Consider the following 16376-nt stretch of genomic DNA (forward strand, 5'->3'; position numbering starts at 1 on the left):
GCCACGCTTAAGCGGGGCCTCAGGGCTGCCTTGGATTCAACACAACCACAAACACCCAAAGCCTGCCTCAGCAGCTGAGACAAGCTCAGAGCTGGGGCAATCCCCTACACCATCACACATGAGCCTCATGCCTCACAGCAGCACCTACAACCAGCCCGTGGACCCACAGCACAAACAGCATCAGAGGCTCAGGTTCCTGAAAGCCACTCAGATTCGGAACTGGTCAGGCATGGTCACCTGCAGTTCCAACGTACCTGCACATTTCCACACACAACCTACATATGGTGCATGGGTTTGCAAACACACACACACACGCATGTGCAGACACAGCTACATGTACTGACTGCCAAGACATACCCATGTCTCAATTCCCACCACACTTCCCAGCCCTGAAACCCAATCTGTGCCTCAAGCCTAGACTGTACAAGAGCCCCTCATTTTATTTTGGGGATCCAAGGTCCCCCAACCCCCAACACCTCCCCCAATAAACTGTGGCCAAACTCCCCCACACTGGACGGTCACCCCTGGAATAAGGGTTGTGTTCAAATGAGCGAGGAGGGGGGTGGAGTCCAAGGCAGCAGCTGGAGGGACCGCCTGCATAGCACACAGAGGACCGGGCAAGAGGCCTGTGCTGGGCTGGAGCCTCCAGCCACACCCCAGATCTCTGCCTCAGGCTGGGCTGGGCAGAACCCCTGGCCAGGAGCTCTTCAGACTTCCCGGATGCGGCCCAGGAGGTTGGCGTTCTCCTGGCGCAGGGCTCGGTAGTCCTCCTGGATCTTCTCCAGGTTGCTCAGGGTCTTCTTGCCCATCTCGGTCTCGATCTAAGGCGAAGTGAACACACCCTCTCAGCACACACACCTTGCTCCATTAGGGCCTCTTTGGGCAGCCCCTTCTCCCATCCCCACCCCCATAAAAGCTCGCTCAATTCCAGCCCTCCCAGGTCTTTGCACACACCCCATCTTTTGCCCTAGGGCAGGATTCCCCACCAAGTCTTCCAGCCGGTGGGTCTCTGGTGAATGGTCTTGGGAGGCAGGTGTGGGCCAGAAGCCTTCCAGAGTTCAGAGAGTAGGTCCCAGGTCTGGCCCAGCTCCGCACACAGGCAAAAAAGGGTGGGGCCAGGCCTCCTGCCCTGGGCTGCCTCTGGCTCCATAACCCCAACCCCAGGCCTTACCTGCTCCTCCAGGTCGCGCACCTCCCGCATGATACTGCCTGTATCCTCAATAGTCTGGATAAGCTGGCTGCAGTTCTGGGGACAGGAGTGCAAAGCTGGCACCCAAGTCGGCTCTGCCCCCAGCCAGGCCCCTTCTCCAGGCATGCTACTCCCCTCACCTCGTGCAGGGCAGCTAGGTACTTGTAGGCTTTCCGAGCAGCATCATCCTTCTTGGCATCCTAACCAAAGGAGAGCTCAAAGGTTTTGGTGGCTACCCCCGTGCTGATTCCCAATACCTCCCCTTACATGCCCCCACAAGGCCACCCTCTCCCCGCTACTTGACTTGATTCTCCGCAGAGCACAACAAGCCCCCACCCCACTCCAGCAGCAGTGTCCTCCAAGTAGCCAACCCCACACCACCAAACCCTTCCCAGCCAACCTGAGCTGCCCCGCACCTTGAAAACAAGTTCATCCGTCACTGCAAACGTCCGGTCCAGCTTGCCGGAGAGGGAGTTGATTTCCTTCTGAAGCTCCTTCGTGTCAGATAAGATCTGGCCAATAGCACAGGGGCCATGAGCCCATGTGTAGGGTATGGGGGTGTTGGGGCAGTGGCGGGGGGCGGATAGAGGGCAGGGGAATGGGGATGGCCAGCAAAGGGTACCCATGTATAATGTGACCACATCTGATCTTGGCCCGTGTCACTGCATAAGGGGTGCCTGGGGCAGGCTCTGTGTGGCTTTTCTGTGTCAGGGTGTGGCCATGCTATGCCTATCCGCCTACACAGCTCACCCTCTACCACACCGTTGGTGTACCTTTGTGATTTCTTCCTTCTGCTTCCGGATATTGCCCACAATCTCCAGGATGCGCTGGGTGTAGGCCAGCCGGGACACATCTCTTGGCAAGGTCTCCAGTTCTGATACCTAGGTGGGGCACAACAGGCATTCTCCCTGGGCCTGCAGCCCCTGCCCAACCCAAGTCCCCAGGACGCCACGCCCCCTGAACAGGCCTTACCAGCTGTTTGTAGACCTCCTCCTTCCTGCGGGCCTCCTCAGCAGCTGCCCGAACGCTCTGGTGCAGCTCCTGGATCTCCGCCAGCCGTCGAGAAGATTCCAGCTGCCAGGAGCCCAGGGACACAAGGGCAGTGAGCACAGTGCAGGGCTGGCCCCCTTTGGATGGACCAACATGCCTTAGCCAACAGCTCTGGAATCACACCCCATAAACCACCACCTACCTCTCGGCAATCCTGGAGCTTTCGGAGGTGGCGGTACTCAGCAAGGAGTGGGACTCGGTGCTTCTCCCACTGACCCGCCAGGTGGATGACCCGCTGGGCACTGCTCTCTACCACGAGCTGAATGGGATGAGACGTGTCACAGGCGAGGCCTCCCAAAGCCACCCTCCCCACCCGGCACCAGACCCAGCCCACCTGCAGCTTGGCGAGGTTGGCAGCCCCGTCAGGCAGCAGCTCCACCGCGCGGCTCTTCAGGCGCAGGGCCTGCTCTTGCTCCGCTGTGCTGAGCTCCCTCTGCCGGCACTCGCTCTCCACCTGGCATGCCGGTGACCCACCCCCCACAGGTGACGACATGGCCTCTAGACCTCAAACCTCTGACACATCCAGCTGCACCCTGGGGGCTCCTCACAGCCACCTCTAAGGCCTGATGCCCGATGCCCACAGATGCCTTTAAGCCCTCCAGGTCTGCCGAGCAACCGCCACCACACCTCTCCCCATGCCCATTCTCCTGAACACTCAAGAGCCTCACAGATCTCTCAGTGTCCCCCACAAACCCTTACAGCATCTGCAGAACTCCCTCTGGGCCCTCTCAAGTCCCTTGAGCCTTTGGAAGAACTACCTGTGCCCTGAGGCAGCCCCTTACCTGCACAAGGCTCATTCCCAGCGTCTTCATGTCCGCTTCAACCTCTTCAATGTTGCGGTTCACTCCCTCCAGCTGCTGCCGAAGGGACTCTAACTCCTGTTCCTGAGCTGCCCGCGTGTCCTGCAGAGGGAGAAGGACACAGGTTAGACAGAGTGTGAGTGTCAGGCCTGGCCCAGCTTGGCAGACAGGCAAGGGCACAAGATGTCCCCCAGTGCTCCGCTCACCTGCTCAGGTCGCCGCGAGGTGGCTGGCGTATCTGCTGTCTCTGCTGCTTGGACCTCAGGCTCCTAGGAAGAGTGGGGAGGGGGGAGGTGGGAGCGGGGCGGCGACAGTCAGGGAGAGCCCCAACACTGCTCTGCACTGTGCCTGGGCCCAAGGAACTGCTGGTAACTGCCACACAGTGCTCAGACCAGAACATCTGCTCACAGGAAAGCCTCTGTGATCCTGCCATATCTGGTACCCACCTGTCCCACCTCTCAGGCTCCAAAGGACCATGAGAAGGATGAGGCCCTCCTAGGTGAACGTGTAAGGACAAGGGGAAACTGCCCAGGGAGAATAGGGTTGGCACGAAGAGTCCGCTCATATGCTCCCTCCCAGTCCCACTCTATGCACCTTCTCTCCACTGAGGGCCCCAGGAAGCTGGGGATCAACCCCTCTGTGCATCCACCTCACAGTGGGAAAGGGGGCCTGCCAAGTAGGTGAAGTGCGGCATTCAGACCCAAAAACAAGGGCCAGGCCCTGTCAACTAGCCCACATCCACCAAGGCACACTTACCAGCTGGAAGGTGAACTTCTCGGAATGTGTAAAGCGAGAGCCCTTGGCAGCACCCGTCTTGGCCCCAGCACCCCAGGCATGCAGTAGCTCTCCCAGATCTCGGGTCTGTGTGGAGGCCCCAAGAGGGCCCCAGTTTTGGCGTAGATACTCAGCTAGCTGCTTGTGTAGCCGCTGCTGCTGGGCCCGGGCATCTTCCTGGGAAGAAAAGACAGGGTAACAGGAGGCTGTGGAGACCTATCTGCATGCCCCTCAACCACCCACCCACGTACACCCTGCCCCAGACCCTGCCTCCTCTAAGAGGCCACCAACAAGGCACGATGGACAAGTCATACCCATCCTCTTACCCTCCCTGACCTAGGCCTCTGCCTCTAGGATCCCCACCGCAGATGAGGGCTCCACTGCTTCTCTACCAACCCGCTCCCCCCTCACAAAACAGGATATGGAGAGGAGGAGAAGCCTGAGACCCCCAAATCAGAGAAGCATGGGAAGGATGTGAGGGGAGAGGGCAAAGACAGAACCAAAGGTGCCCAACAAAGAAAGGGGGTAAAGACAAACTGAGAGACAAGCACACAGTTTGAAGACAACAGGGGAAATCAGACTATGAACTCAGGGTTCAATGGTATTAAGAGACACTGTGAAGTTCATTAGGTTGTGAAAACGCCCAGTGGTGTTTACAAAATAATAATAATAATAATATTATTATTATTATTATTATTATTGGTTGGGGCTGGGGTTGTGGTGTAGTGGGTTTAAGCCCCTTGGGACACCAGGATCCCACATCAGAGTGCCAGTTCAAGTGCCAGCTGTTTTGCATCTGGCCCATGCATTTGGGATCCGTGATCCGTACAGAACACCTGGAAGAAGCTCCTGGCTCCAGAATTCAGATCAATTCAGCTCCAGCCATTGCAAACATTTGAAGAGTATTGGAGAGTGAACCAGTGCATGGAAGACCTTTCTCTGTGTCTCTCCTTCTCTCTCTAAATCTACCTTTCCAATAAAAATAAATAATTTTTAAAATAAAAAATTATTTAAAAAACAGCAAATAATATCTCTCAAATAAATTATTTTTTAAAAACTTGGTGGAGCATAGAGGAAGAAAGATCGACAAAATGGTATGTAGAATTAACCAGAATAGTCTACATTTATGTCTGGAAATTCCTACACATTTAAAAGAGAGAGACAAAGACAAAACAAATAGCAGCATGGAGGTAAGGGAACAAAGAAAAAGACAACTACAGAGGCAGGCCATGGGAAAGAGAACAGAGAAAGAGCTTAACAGAGGGGTGGGGAACAGACAGAAGTAGACCAAGGGGGAAGTGGCAGATAAAGAAGTTGACAGGGGGAGGAGGGAGAGACACAAGGTAGACAGGAAAGAGAAGATGAATACAGGGGGAGGCAGGGAGCAGAGGGCAAAGGGCAGATGGGTGGACAGAGAGGCAGAGGCAGTGGGCAGACAAGAGGAAACACTACAACGGGCAATAAACCCCCAGATTGAAAGTGACAGTGCAGCAAAGACAGGAAGAGATGGTGTAGGAACATGCAGACATGCATACTGTGACACCTGCAGCAAGAGGGAGTGTGAGGGAGCTGGAGGCAGGAGGGTGGCAGTGGTGACAGCGAGGAAGGCCAGGATCCTGGCTGCTCACTTTGTACACAGGACCCAGTCTGACCTTGGCCATGAGTGGAGGGGCATGGCGCGCCAGCCCCCCCCCCTTTTTTTTTTTTTTTAGAATAAGAATCTGAGGCCCTGAGGAGGGCTACCAACTTGTCCTGGGTCCAGTCTTTCTCCCTGCAGTATTCTTTCGACTGCAGGTGCATGCAGATGCCAAGCCAGAAAGAGGGATGAGCTGGGCCACAGGCGGAGAGCAGAGAGCAACTAGAAGACAAAATGGGGAGCAGCAGCTGAGAGGAGGACCCTGGATGGCATGGCACGGACCAAGCACCAGACTGTACCTGCTGTTGGAGGCGAGACGCGCGATGGCCCCAGTCCTCATCCCCTGGGCGGTCCCGGCCTGCACGCTGGCACATTTGGATGGCATGGTGTTCCAGGAGCGAGGCTGCCCTCACAGCAAGCTGGGGCACCTGCATGGGGGCTGGTGGCAGCAGAGAACTCGCCTGGAAGTCCCGTAGCTCTAGAGACAGGGACACAGTGAACCAGACACCAACCCGACCAGAACCCCACAGTCAGCTCCGGCTTGCCTCCACACGGCTACCCGCCCCAGTCTTGGCCACAGCCACATCCTCACCACCTCTGGAGCTCATATCGGACATGACCAGCCTGCTGGTGTGGAGTGGCTTCTGGAGAGCTGAGCCCTAGAGGGAGAGCAGAGTCAGAGCATGACAGGAGACATGGGAGAGGTGACCCAGCAATGTGGGCAGCCAACGAGAACAGGTAAAGCAAGGCAGGGATAAGCGAAGATGGGCAGGAGTGGGCAGGGTGGGAGGGAGGAATCCCCACCTGCAGACGCTGCACCTTGGGAGTGCGAAGAAGGGGCGGGACCCAGGGCAGGGCTAGCTGACCCCGGATTTGGCTCCCAATGGCCCGGAGGAGAACAGCAGAGTCACCTGTTGTGGGTGGGGAAGGAGTGTTCACCAGGTGATAATGTGGGGCTCTAAAGTATACACCCTGAGAAGCCAGTCTTGGCTCCTGGGCCCCAATCAGGGGATGACGATCTACCCAGCTGTAGCCCTTTCACATTCACTCAATAGACACTGTGCACCTGCCAGGTAATCAGGCGCTGTACTAGATACTAAAATGCTCTGAGGAACAAAGTCCCAAGGATCCTGGCTCTCCTCAGGCGGGCAAGCTGCTAGACAGGGACCACCAACAGGATGGTGGCTTTCATCCAGCAGCAGAGCACATCCAGGGGCTGAGAGGAGGAGGTGGCCAGCTGGGAGCAGCCAGGGGCAAGCCTCCCAGAGGCAACTACTAAAGGGAAAGCTTCAGAGAGGTGAAAGGAGGATGCAGGAGGAGGCCTAGGGGAAGAGGACTCTGACGCAAAGACCTGGAGGCTGGCGGGCAGGGCACCAGTATAGCTCCAGGGGCAATGCAGGGATGGCAAAAGAGAAAAAAGGCAGGAAGGACTTCAGGAGGGCCCGCCCAGCACCCACTCAGCTGACCTGCGATGCACCCCCCAGCCCTCAGCCACCTGCCCCAGATCCCCTTTGACCCCAAATGCTCTCTCCTTGGTCTCTCCAAGACACATTTACCCCAACCCACCCTTCAAGCTGCTCGTCTGCTGTACGTCTCTGTTCCTTCCCACCCCAGGAAGGCCCAAGTCTACCTACATCTCCCTAGCACCCCCACAGCCTAGGTCCCCAGACCTGCAGGCTGGTCAGCATCTTCGGAGGCATCGGCAGGTAGGCGCTCGGCCAAGAAGAGCAGCAGGTCTCGGAGGTCAGGCTCACTGGGGTACAGGAAGTTCTGGTAGCCAAGCTCCAAAGGATAGCCCAGGTCCTAGTGGTGAGCAGGGACAAATGAGGCAGGTGACAAGGCCTCAACTTCACAGGCAGGGTCCTGCTGCCCTGAGAGCCACGTACCCAGGCTCCAGGCCTCCCACTATCCCCACCTCAGGCATTGCCCTCCAAGCTTCCCTCTGGAGCCTCATAGCCTCCAGGCCTCCAGCAGCCTGTCATAGACTGGTCAATGCTATCCATCAAGAGTAAGAAATAAGGTTAAAGCTCAGGCCTTTCAAACTGTGACTCAATCCAGAAGCAAAAACAAAAAAGGAGAGAGGCACATCCGCATGCCTGAAAAGAAATCAAAACTTCAAAATAAACACATAATTAGCAATGACAACCCGGGGATAGTTAAAGCCCATCTGATAAGCACAGAAACAAATACCATATCAGGACCAGCGCTATAGCTTAGCAAGCTGAGCCTCAGCCCGTGGTGCTGGCACCTGTTACAGGTACCAGTTTGAGTCCTTGCTGCTTTCAGTTCCATTCCAGCTCTCTGCTTGTGGCCTGAGAAAGCAGTGGAGGATGGCCGAAACCCTTGGGACCCTGCACCCACATGGGAGAATCAGAAAAGCTACTGGTTCCCAGCTTCAGACCGGCCCAACTGTGGCCACTGTGGCCACTGTGGCCATTTGGGGAGTGAACCAACAAATGGAAGATTCATTTTCTCTCTCTCAGACTTTCAAGTGCAATAAATTTTTTTTTCATTGAATAAACTTAAACTACTTCACAACACTGAAATTGGAACATAGGTTATTTTCTTTTTTTAAGATTTGTTCATTGGGCCCAACACAGTGGCCTGGCGGCTAAAGTCCTCACCTTGAACACACTTGGATCCCATATGAGTACTGGTTCTATTTTTTTTTTTTTTAAGATTTATTTATTTATCGGAAAGTCAGATATACAGAGGAGGAGAGACAAAGAGGAAGATCTTCCATCCGATGATTCACTCCCCAAGTGAGCGCAACAACCAATGCTACGCTGATCTGAAGCCAGGATCCAGGAACTTCTTTCATGTATCCCACACGGGTGCAGGGTCCCAAAGCTTTGGGCTGTCCTCGATTGCTTTCCCAGGCCACAAGCAGGGAGCTGGATGGGAAGTGGAGCTGCCAGGATTAGAACCGGCGCCCATATGGGATCCTGGCACGTTCAAGGCGAAAACTTTAGCTGCTAGGCCACGCCGCTGGGCCCGAGTGCTGGTTCTAATCCCAGCAGCCCCACTTCTTACCCAACTCCCTGCTTGTGGCCTGGGAAAGCATTCAAGAATGGCCCAAAGCCTTGGGACCCTGCACCCGTGTGGAAGACCTGGAAGGAGTTCCTGGCTCCTGGTTTCAGATTGCCACAGACTGGTCATTGCAGTCGCTTGGGGAGTGAATCATCTGGCAGAAGATCTTCCTCTCTGTCTCTCCTCCTCTCTGTATATCTGCCTTTGCAATAAAAATAAATAAATCTTTTTTTAAAAAGGATTTATTTATTTACTTTATTGGAAAGGCAGATATACAGAGAGAGAGAGGAAGATCTTCCATCTGCTGATTCACTCCCCAAGCAGCTGCAACAGCCAGGACTGAGCCAATCTGAAGCCAGGAGCCTCTTCCACATCTGGGCCAGTCTGAAGCTGGGAACCAGGAGCTCTTCTGATTCTCCCACGCAGGTGCAGGGTCCCAAGGCTTTGGGCTGTCCTCGACTGCTTTCCCAGGCCACAAGCAGGGAGCTGGATGGGAAGTAGAGCTGCCGGGATTAGAACCGGTACCCATAAAGGATCCCAGCGCATCCAAAGTGAGGACTTTAGCCACTAGGCTATCATGCCAGGCCCAAAATAAGTAGTTTCTTTAAAAAAGAATCAATCAATGTATCATAGAATGCTCAACAAATAAACAGGCAAAAGGAATCAGCAACATAAGAGCTCAAAATGAAAGGACTCCTTGGGCTCATGTTGTGGTGCAGCCGCTTGAGCCACAGCTTATGATACTAGCATCCTGTACTGGAGTTCCAGTTCAAGTTGCAGCTGCTCTGCTTCAGCTTCAACTCCCTGCTCATGAACGTCAAAGGCAATGGAACATGATCTGAGTGCCTGGGACCCTGTCACCCATTTGGGAGACCCAAATGGGGTGCCTGGCCCCTGGCTTCAGCCTGGCGCAGCCCCAGCCATGACAGCCCTCTGGGGAATGATTCTGTTAAGGGAAGATCTCTGTCTCTCTGTCTCTCCCTTTGTCTGTCACTCTACCTTTCAACTAAATAAATAAATCTTTAAGAAAGGGGATTGGGGGAGGGTGAGGAAGGTTCCAGAGAGTTCTGGAGAGAAAGACAGCCTTTTTCTCCAGAATTGCTGCTTTTCCAAACTGTGAACTAAAAGCCAACCTCCTAGTTCAAGTTTAGGCTTTGCACCTCTACTCACTGTGTGCCCGGGGGAAAGCATTAACTCCCTGCACCTCACTGTCTTCCCTTAAAGGAAGAGATAGCGACCATTCCCACATCAGCAGGGGTGTGCTGGGTCACAGTACAAGACATATGGCATCACACAGGGTCATGGTAAAAAAAAAAAAAGTGTAAAAACCACTGGCTTTCAAGCTACTTTCCTCTGGGTTTTTTCCAAAATCTGTGATCAAAGAGCTGTGACTGATACAGAAACGCATTCCAGGAGTGGGTGTGTGCAGCGATATACACCAAAGTATGGAGGTGGCTGGGGCTTGGTAACTGGTGACAGGAGCAGGGGGCAGGGCAAAGACACCAGAAAGCAGCAGTGGTGACCCAAGCTAAGGAACGGCACCCTTCCAGCTGCCACTGGCAACCCAGACTGCTGGGGCCAGACCACTGCCTGTACCTCGTGACCACTCTAACAGCCAGGATCTCTGTTCCCCAAGCCAAAGTCAGTGCGAGCCAAAATGCAATGGGAGACAGCACTGACAGCTGGGGGTGGGGTGAAGGGGCAGAGGGTGTGCCTGACTCCCTCCACTCCCCACCTCAGTATCTCCCACTGTACCCCCTCCCTGGACAACAGAAGACAGAACATCACCCCTATAAAGTGCCACACTTAGCAGGCCCAGCGCAGTAGCAGCAGCTAGAGTACTCGCCTTGCACACGCCAGGATCCCATATGAGTTCTAATCCTGGCAGCCCCGCTTCCCATCCAGCTCCCTGCTTATGGCCTGGGAAAGCAGTCAAGAACGGCCCAAAGCCTTGGGACCCTGCACCTGCATGGGATACCAGGAAGAAGCTCCTGGTTCCTAGCTTCAGATTGGTTTGGTTCCAGTTGTTGCAGCCACCTGGGGAGTGAACCAGCAGATGGAAGATCTTCCTCTCTGTCTCTCCTCCTCTCTGTATATCTGACTTCCCAAAAAAAATTTTTTTAAAAATCTTTAAAAATAAATAAAATAAAATAAAATAAAATAAAATAAAATAAAATAAAATAAAATAAAATAAAATAAAATAAAAGTGCCACACTTGGGGCAGGCAGTACAATGAGGTACGTTAAGCTACCACTTAGGATGCCCACAGCCCGTACCAGAGCACAGGTTCTGTTCCGGGTGCTTGCACTCAAAACTCCAGGCTTCCCGCAAACACTTCCTAGGAGGCAGGGGCTGATGGCTCAGGTGCTTGGGTCTCTGCCACGCACACAGGAGACCTGGATGGAGTGAGCTCCCGGCCCCTGGCTTACACATGGCCTGGCCCTAGCTGCTGCAGGCATCTGGGAAGTGAACCACCGGACAGAAGATCTCTCCTCTCCAGTCACCCTCCACCTTTCAAGCACATGAAAAGGAAGAAATTTAAACATAAACTTTGTAGGGGAAAAAGTGTCACCCTTGAGAATACAGCCGTGAGCCAGGAGATAGGCTGCAGTTACTGAATGAGGCTACCAAGAGTCACGCAGAAAAGAACCTGAGTACATGGTGAACCTTGGAGCCAACGGCTGGGCAGATCTCGGGGCCTGTTGCTAGGAGACAGAAACTGCCCAGGCAAAGGTTAAAAGCTCAGGTCATGCTGTTTCCTTTGTCTAGATGGAAGATTTCATGGCAGTCACTCAACCATCCCTCTGCTACCACATACTCTGTGGGTACATCATGTGCTATTCCCATTTGCTATGTAGCCACAGCTGGTGGGAATGCCAAGTAGCCAAATCTGGTAATAACTGTAGTACATACACAAAACTTATATATCCAGTTTTCCACATGGGAACTAATTTTTCATCCTCACAGCAACCCTGCGTGGCAGTACAATTCTTACAGCAGTGTGACACCTGCGTGAACAGGCCCAGAGAGGTTAACAGAATAGCCCAAGGTTATAGGGCTCATGAACTAAAGGAAAGGCATCCCTGGAACAAACTAACCAGACATAGCTTTAGCTTGGGGAAAGGTGAGCATGTCATCAGAAAGGTGCTTTATGTGAGGCCAGCACTGTGGTGCAATAGGCTAATAATACTCCACCTTTGGCACCAGCATCACATATAGGTGCCAGTTGGAGTCCTAGCTGCTCCATTTCTGATCCAGCTCCCTGCTGATGGCCTGGAAAAGCAGCAAAAGATAAGGCCCAAGGCCTTAATCCTTGTACCCATGTAGGAGACCTGGAAGAAGCTCCTGGGTCAGGGCCAGTGCAGTGCAATAGGTTTAACCCTCTACTTGAAGCACTGGCTCCCATATGCATGCCAGTTCAAATCCCAGTTGCTCCATGTTAATGTGCTTGTGAAAGCACTGGAGGATGCCCCAAGTATTTGGGCCCCTGCGCCCATGTGGAAGACCCACATGAAGCTCTTGGCTCCTGGTTTCAGATAAGCTCAGCTGCGGCAATTATGGCCATTTGGGGAGTGAACCAGCAGATCGAAGATCTCTCTTATCTCTGCTTCTCTCTAAATCTGCCTTTCAAGTAAAAATAAATTTAAACAAGAAGAAAAAAAGGAAAAAAATGAGAGAGGGGGAGGGAGGGAGGGGAGAGAGAGAGAGAAAGAAAGGAAGGAAGGAAGGAAGGAAGAAAGGGAGGGAAGGAGGGAGGGAGGGAGGAAAAATCTAGGGATTGAACCAAGGGATGGTTCAATCTCTCTATCTCTCTAACTCTGCCTTTGTCATAAAAATAAATAAATCTTCTTTAAAAAAATGAAGGGTGCCTTACATGACCCACCACGTATCATTCTTAAAGAGTTCTCTGAGAGGCATGATGTGCGTAGGTTAGCACAGGGGTGACTTGGCAACAACACTTAGCTACCCTGATACTCACTTTTGGGTAATCATCTCTCTGCCAATTCTATGGGATCCTAAAGGAACCGACAATCATGGCATCCTGTGAGAAGACTATTTGAACCAGGTTAAGCCCATCAAAGCCCAGCAAATGATTAGTTGTAGAGTAGGCATGTGACCTGGGCAGGCCTTTCTTGATAAATAGATAGTAGACAAGAGGTGGGAAAGATCTAAGTGCTAAAATTCAAATGTTTAAGCCAGGGGTGAATGTGGGGGTTAGAGGCCAGGTTAAGCTGCCCCTTGGAAGCCCACTTTACATATGGGAATTCTGGCTTCAATCCCAGTTGCACCACATCCTCTCTAGCTCCCTTCTAATGCACCTGGGAAGGCAGCAGAAGGTAGTCCAAGTGCCAGCCCTGTGGGAGACCCCAGCTGCAGTTCTAGGCTCCTGGTTTCAGTCTGGCCCAGCCAATGCCCACTACAGCCATTTGGGTGAACCAACAGATGATAGATTTTGCTCCCTCTGTAACTCTGCCTTTCAAGCAAATATTAAAAACAAAACAAAACAAATACAAAACCACTAAGCAGGCCCGGCACAGTGGACTAGCAGTTAAAGTCCTGACCTTGCACACGCAAGGATCCCATATGGATGCTGGTTCTAACCCCAGCAGCCACACTTCCCATCTAGCTCCCTGCTTGTGGCCTAGGAAAGCAGTCAAGGACAGCCAAGACCTTGGGACCTGCACCTGTATGGGAGACCCAAAAGAGGCTCCTGGCTTCATTTCGGATCAGTGCAGCTCCAGCCATTGCGGCCAGTTGGGGAGTGAATCAGTAGATGGGAGATCTTCCTCTCTGTATATCTGACTTCACAATTGAAAAAAAAAAAAAAAACTAAGTCCAGAAGGATAACTCTAGGGTCTGAATTATTCGGGCAATTTGACCCTATAGCCAGCAACCTAACCACCCTAACCCCCTAATGAAGGCTAAGCCACAGAGGGAGGGGACAGAGGAAAGGCTCAAAAAAAAAAAAAAGGTTTGAAAGGAACTTGGTTACTTTGTAAAGGAGGAAGGAAGAAGATGTGTGCGCTGGGAGCAGAGCACTCACCATGCAGGCCTGAGCCAGGCTCATAGCCAGCCTGAACCGGGCGGACATAGCGGGAGGCAGCAGCGGGCTGAGGCCGGAGCCCACGTCAGGGTTGATCACACGCAAGCAGCGAACTACAGCCTCAACCACCAGCTCAGTGGTGAAGGCCCGCAGCGTCTGCACCTCTGGAGGAACTGCCCTGAAGAAGGAAGGGGAAGGCTCAGAAGTGGAACAAGAGTAGGCAGGATGCAGGGAAGCCCTCTGGAAGCCCTAGAGCCAGCCTGGAGAGGATGGCCAAGGTCAGAGCCATCCTGGGGCCTGGGTTTTGGTGGCTGTGACTTCCATTTGATACAAAAAAGCAGGAAAAGCCTCTGTTCCCAAAAGCTTGGTGTAGAATGGTGGATGGAAAGGACCTAGGTTCCAGAACTCTCACACTGCCCTTCTGCTTAGAAGCCTTATGTTTAAGGGGTTCTGGGAGAATGAAGGGACCCATGGCATAGTCTCCATGTTTCCAGGTCCAAGGATACTACATTCTATGCATAATATGAGGGACCCCTAGATATTATTCTCTTAGGGTTTTTGGGGGAGACTATATATTGGGATGCTGGGGTTTTCCACCATTTTATCAGGGCCCTTGTAAGTCAAGATCCCTAGATTATCAAGACCATGCAGTTTTAACACATACAAAAGCCAGGCTCCCTCGAGGTTGGCATCCTGGGTTTTAGAGCTTTTGAATGAAGGAATCCTTGTGTATCTCGGTGAACAAGTACTGATATCACCATTTTTTCTGGTCTTGGGGTTTTGGAAGCCAAAGGTGTTTAGAGAACTTAAGTTTGAAGGCTCTTAAATATCCCATCCGGAAGTTTGTGGGGTCCTCCACTAACCTCCCCCTAAGAAATAAGATCCCAACGCCTTAGGATCTTCAGGTAACAGAGTCCAAAGCTTATCCACAGATTCCAGAGCCCCGGTTGTTAAGATTCTCAAGTATGTGTGGGTCCTGGAGTTTGGAATTACTAAATGTCGGGTCAAAGAGTTTAAAAGGTCCCTAACGTAGCCGTGTGTAGAGAACCCTTCGGATTTTGGAAGTTGACGCCCTGAGTGTCAAGGTCCCGAGTTTTAAGGTTCCCGGGTAACGGGGTCCTAGGTTTCAGAGACCCGGATGTGGGCTTTTGCGGGTGAGTGGAGGCTGTGTACTTACGTGCCGGCCTGACGCAGCGAATGGATGAGGATTCGGTCCGCCTCCTCCATGGTGCAGCCGTGTCGGATTCGGGGGCTGGGTCCAGAGCCGGATCCGAAGGAGTAGGGTGCAACTGCCGAAACCTCGCTCGGCGATCTCGGTCCACCGAGTGTCACGGGCCGCGCAGGGAGAGCTGGGAAGTGTAGTTCCGTAAGCGGGCGTGCGCGGCGCAGGCGGGAATACCTGGGAGGGGCGCGTGAGTTCGTAGTCTTGAACGCGCGATGGCTGCTGGGAGTTGTAGGTCTTTCACCCTCAGCCCTGATTCTTTAGTGAAAAAAAAAAAAAAACACTGATGGGGAAAGAAGAAAGAGATTTTTTTTACCCATTCGTTTAAGGCGGCATCCATCTTCCACACTGTAAAGTTGTGTAAGTTAAGGGAAAGGCTTTAATACCAAGCGTCTGCTTCCCTATGCCTGACTTTGCTCATCACCAAAAAATGGGACTATAGAACATGCTACCTAGGATTAAAACAAGCTTAATTTATGTAAGGCACGTGTACCTTGGGTCTGACACATAATGCAATAGGAAAACAGTGTTACTTATGGTTATTAGTATTCATGCATCCAATCAATGTTTTATTCTTAGTATGTTGTATATGTTTGTGTAGTCCACAGGATAATTACCTAGTAAATATTTATATAAAGTACTTCCAGTGTTTGTTATAAATCACATGTACATATGCATATGTGTGTTAAGTGTCTGAGCTCTATTTTATTCTCAATTACTGTGGCTGTGCAAGAAGCTTTGATATCTAATACAACAAGTTTTCCTTCCCATCATGTTCTTTTTCTGAAAGCTTTTTTAAAAAGATTTATTTATTTTTATTACAGAGAGGAGGAGAGACGGAGAGGAAGATCTTCCGTCCAATGATTCACTCCCCAAGTGACCACAATGACTGGAGCTGTGCCAATCTGAAGCCAGGAGCCAGGAACTTCCTCCAGGTCTCCCACACGGGTGCAGGGTCCCAAGGCTTTGGACTGTCCTTGACTGCTTTCCCAGGCCACAAGCAGGGAGGTGGATGGGACAATGGGGCCGCTGGGATTAGAACCAGCACCTATGTGGGATCCTGACGCATAGAAGGCAAGGACTTTAGCCACTGTGTTGGGCTCTCCCATCATGTTCTTTTTCGAATTTAGCTTTTGATGCACATTTCAGAATCAGTTTGCCAAGTTCTGCAGAAAAAAAAAAAGTGGAGGATTTTTGTTTTGGAATCACATTGCCCCTCTCCATTACCTTAGAAAGAATTGACATCTTAACAATGTTGAAAATTTCAATCAGTAAATGTTACATAGTTCTCTGTTGATTTAGAACCCCTTATTAGCATTGGATACTATTTTGTTTGTTTTTTCCCTGGAGGTATTGTACACATATTATACACATAATTATACACATATTGTCCTAAGTACTCAAATTTCAGATGCAATGAAACCTCTCTTCTTATTTTGTTTTTGAATCTCTGGGACCCTTACATATCTAGTAAACATTTAATCAGTGCCTTTCACATCGCCAAGCTCTGGCTCACCAACGTCCTGTTTGCACTCCTGTTCCCCCTCCCCCTTTAATACTGCAATCGCCCCACCCTGTGACCTTAATCCCTCTAAAGCTGGGGGAGGAGAGGGAGGCTATGCGCAGATGGC

The 16376-nt window shown here is 52.0% G+C and overlaps 1 protein-coding gene across 1 annotated transcript; it reads right to left on the reverse strand.

Annotated features, from left to right (window-relative positions):
- Window positions 1–417: 417 nt before the first annotated feature.
- Window positions 418–14868, reverse strand: CCDC22 (coiled-coil domain containing 22). Its single transcript, XM_040998687.1, has 17 exons — window positions 14701–14868; window positions 13524–13701; window positions 7120–7252; window positions 6254–6360; window positions 6042–6108; window positions 5749–5927; window positions 3796–3990; window positions 3246–3308; window positions 3022–3141; window positions 2574–2693; window positions 2382–2498; window positions 2162–2263; window positions 1963–2070; window positions 1606–1701; window positions 1330–1389; window positions 1172–1246; window positions 418–821 (listed from the first exon to the last, which is right to left on the reverse strand). The coding sequence occupies exons 1-17, from the start codon at window positions 14748–14750 to the stop codon at window positions 708–710; spliced, it is 1884 nt and encodes a 627-aa protein (XP_040854621.1). The 5' UTR covers window positions 14751–14868; the 3' UTR covers window positions 418–707.
- Between the last annotated feature and the right edge of the window lie 1508 nt (window positions 14869–16376).

Source organism: Ochotona curzoniae, unplaced genomic scaffold, assembly GCF_017591425.1.
Source record: "Ochotona curzoniae isolate NIBS_2020 unplaced genomic scaffold, NIBS_Ocur_1.0 contig_1274, whole genome shotgun sequence".
NCBI lineage: Eukaryota > Metazoa > Chordata > Mammalia > Lagomorpha > Ochotonidae > Ochotona > Ochotona curzoniae.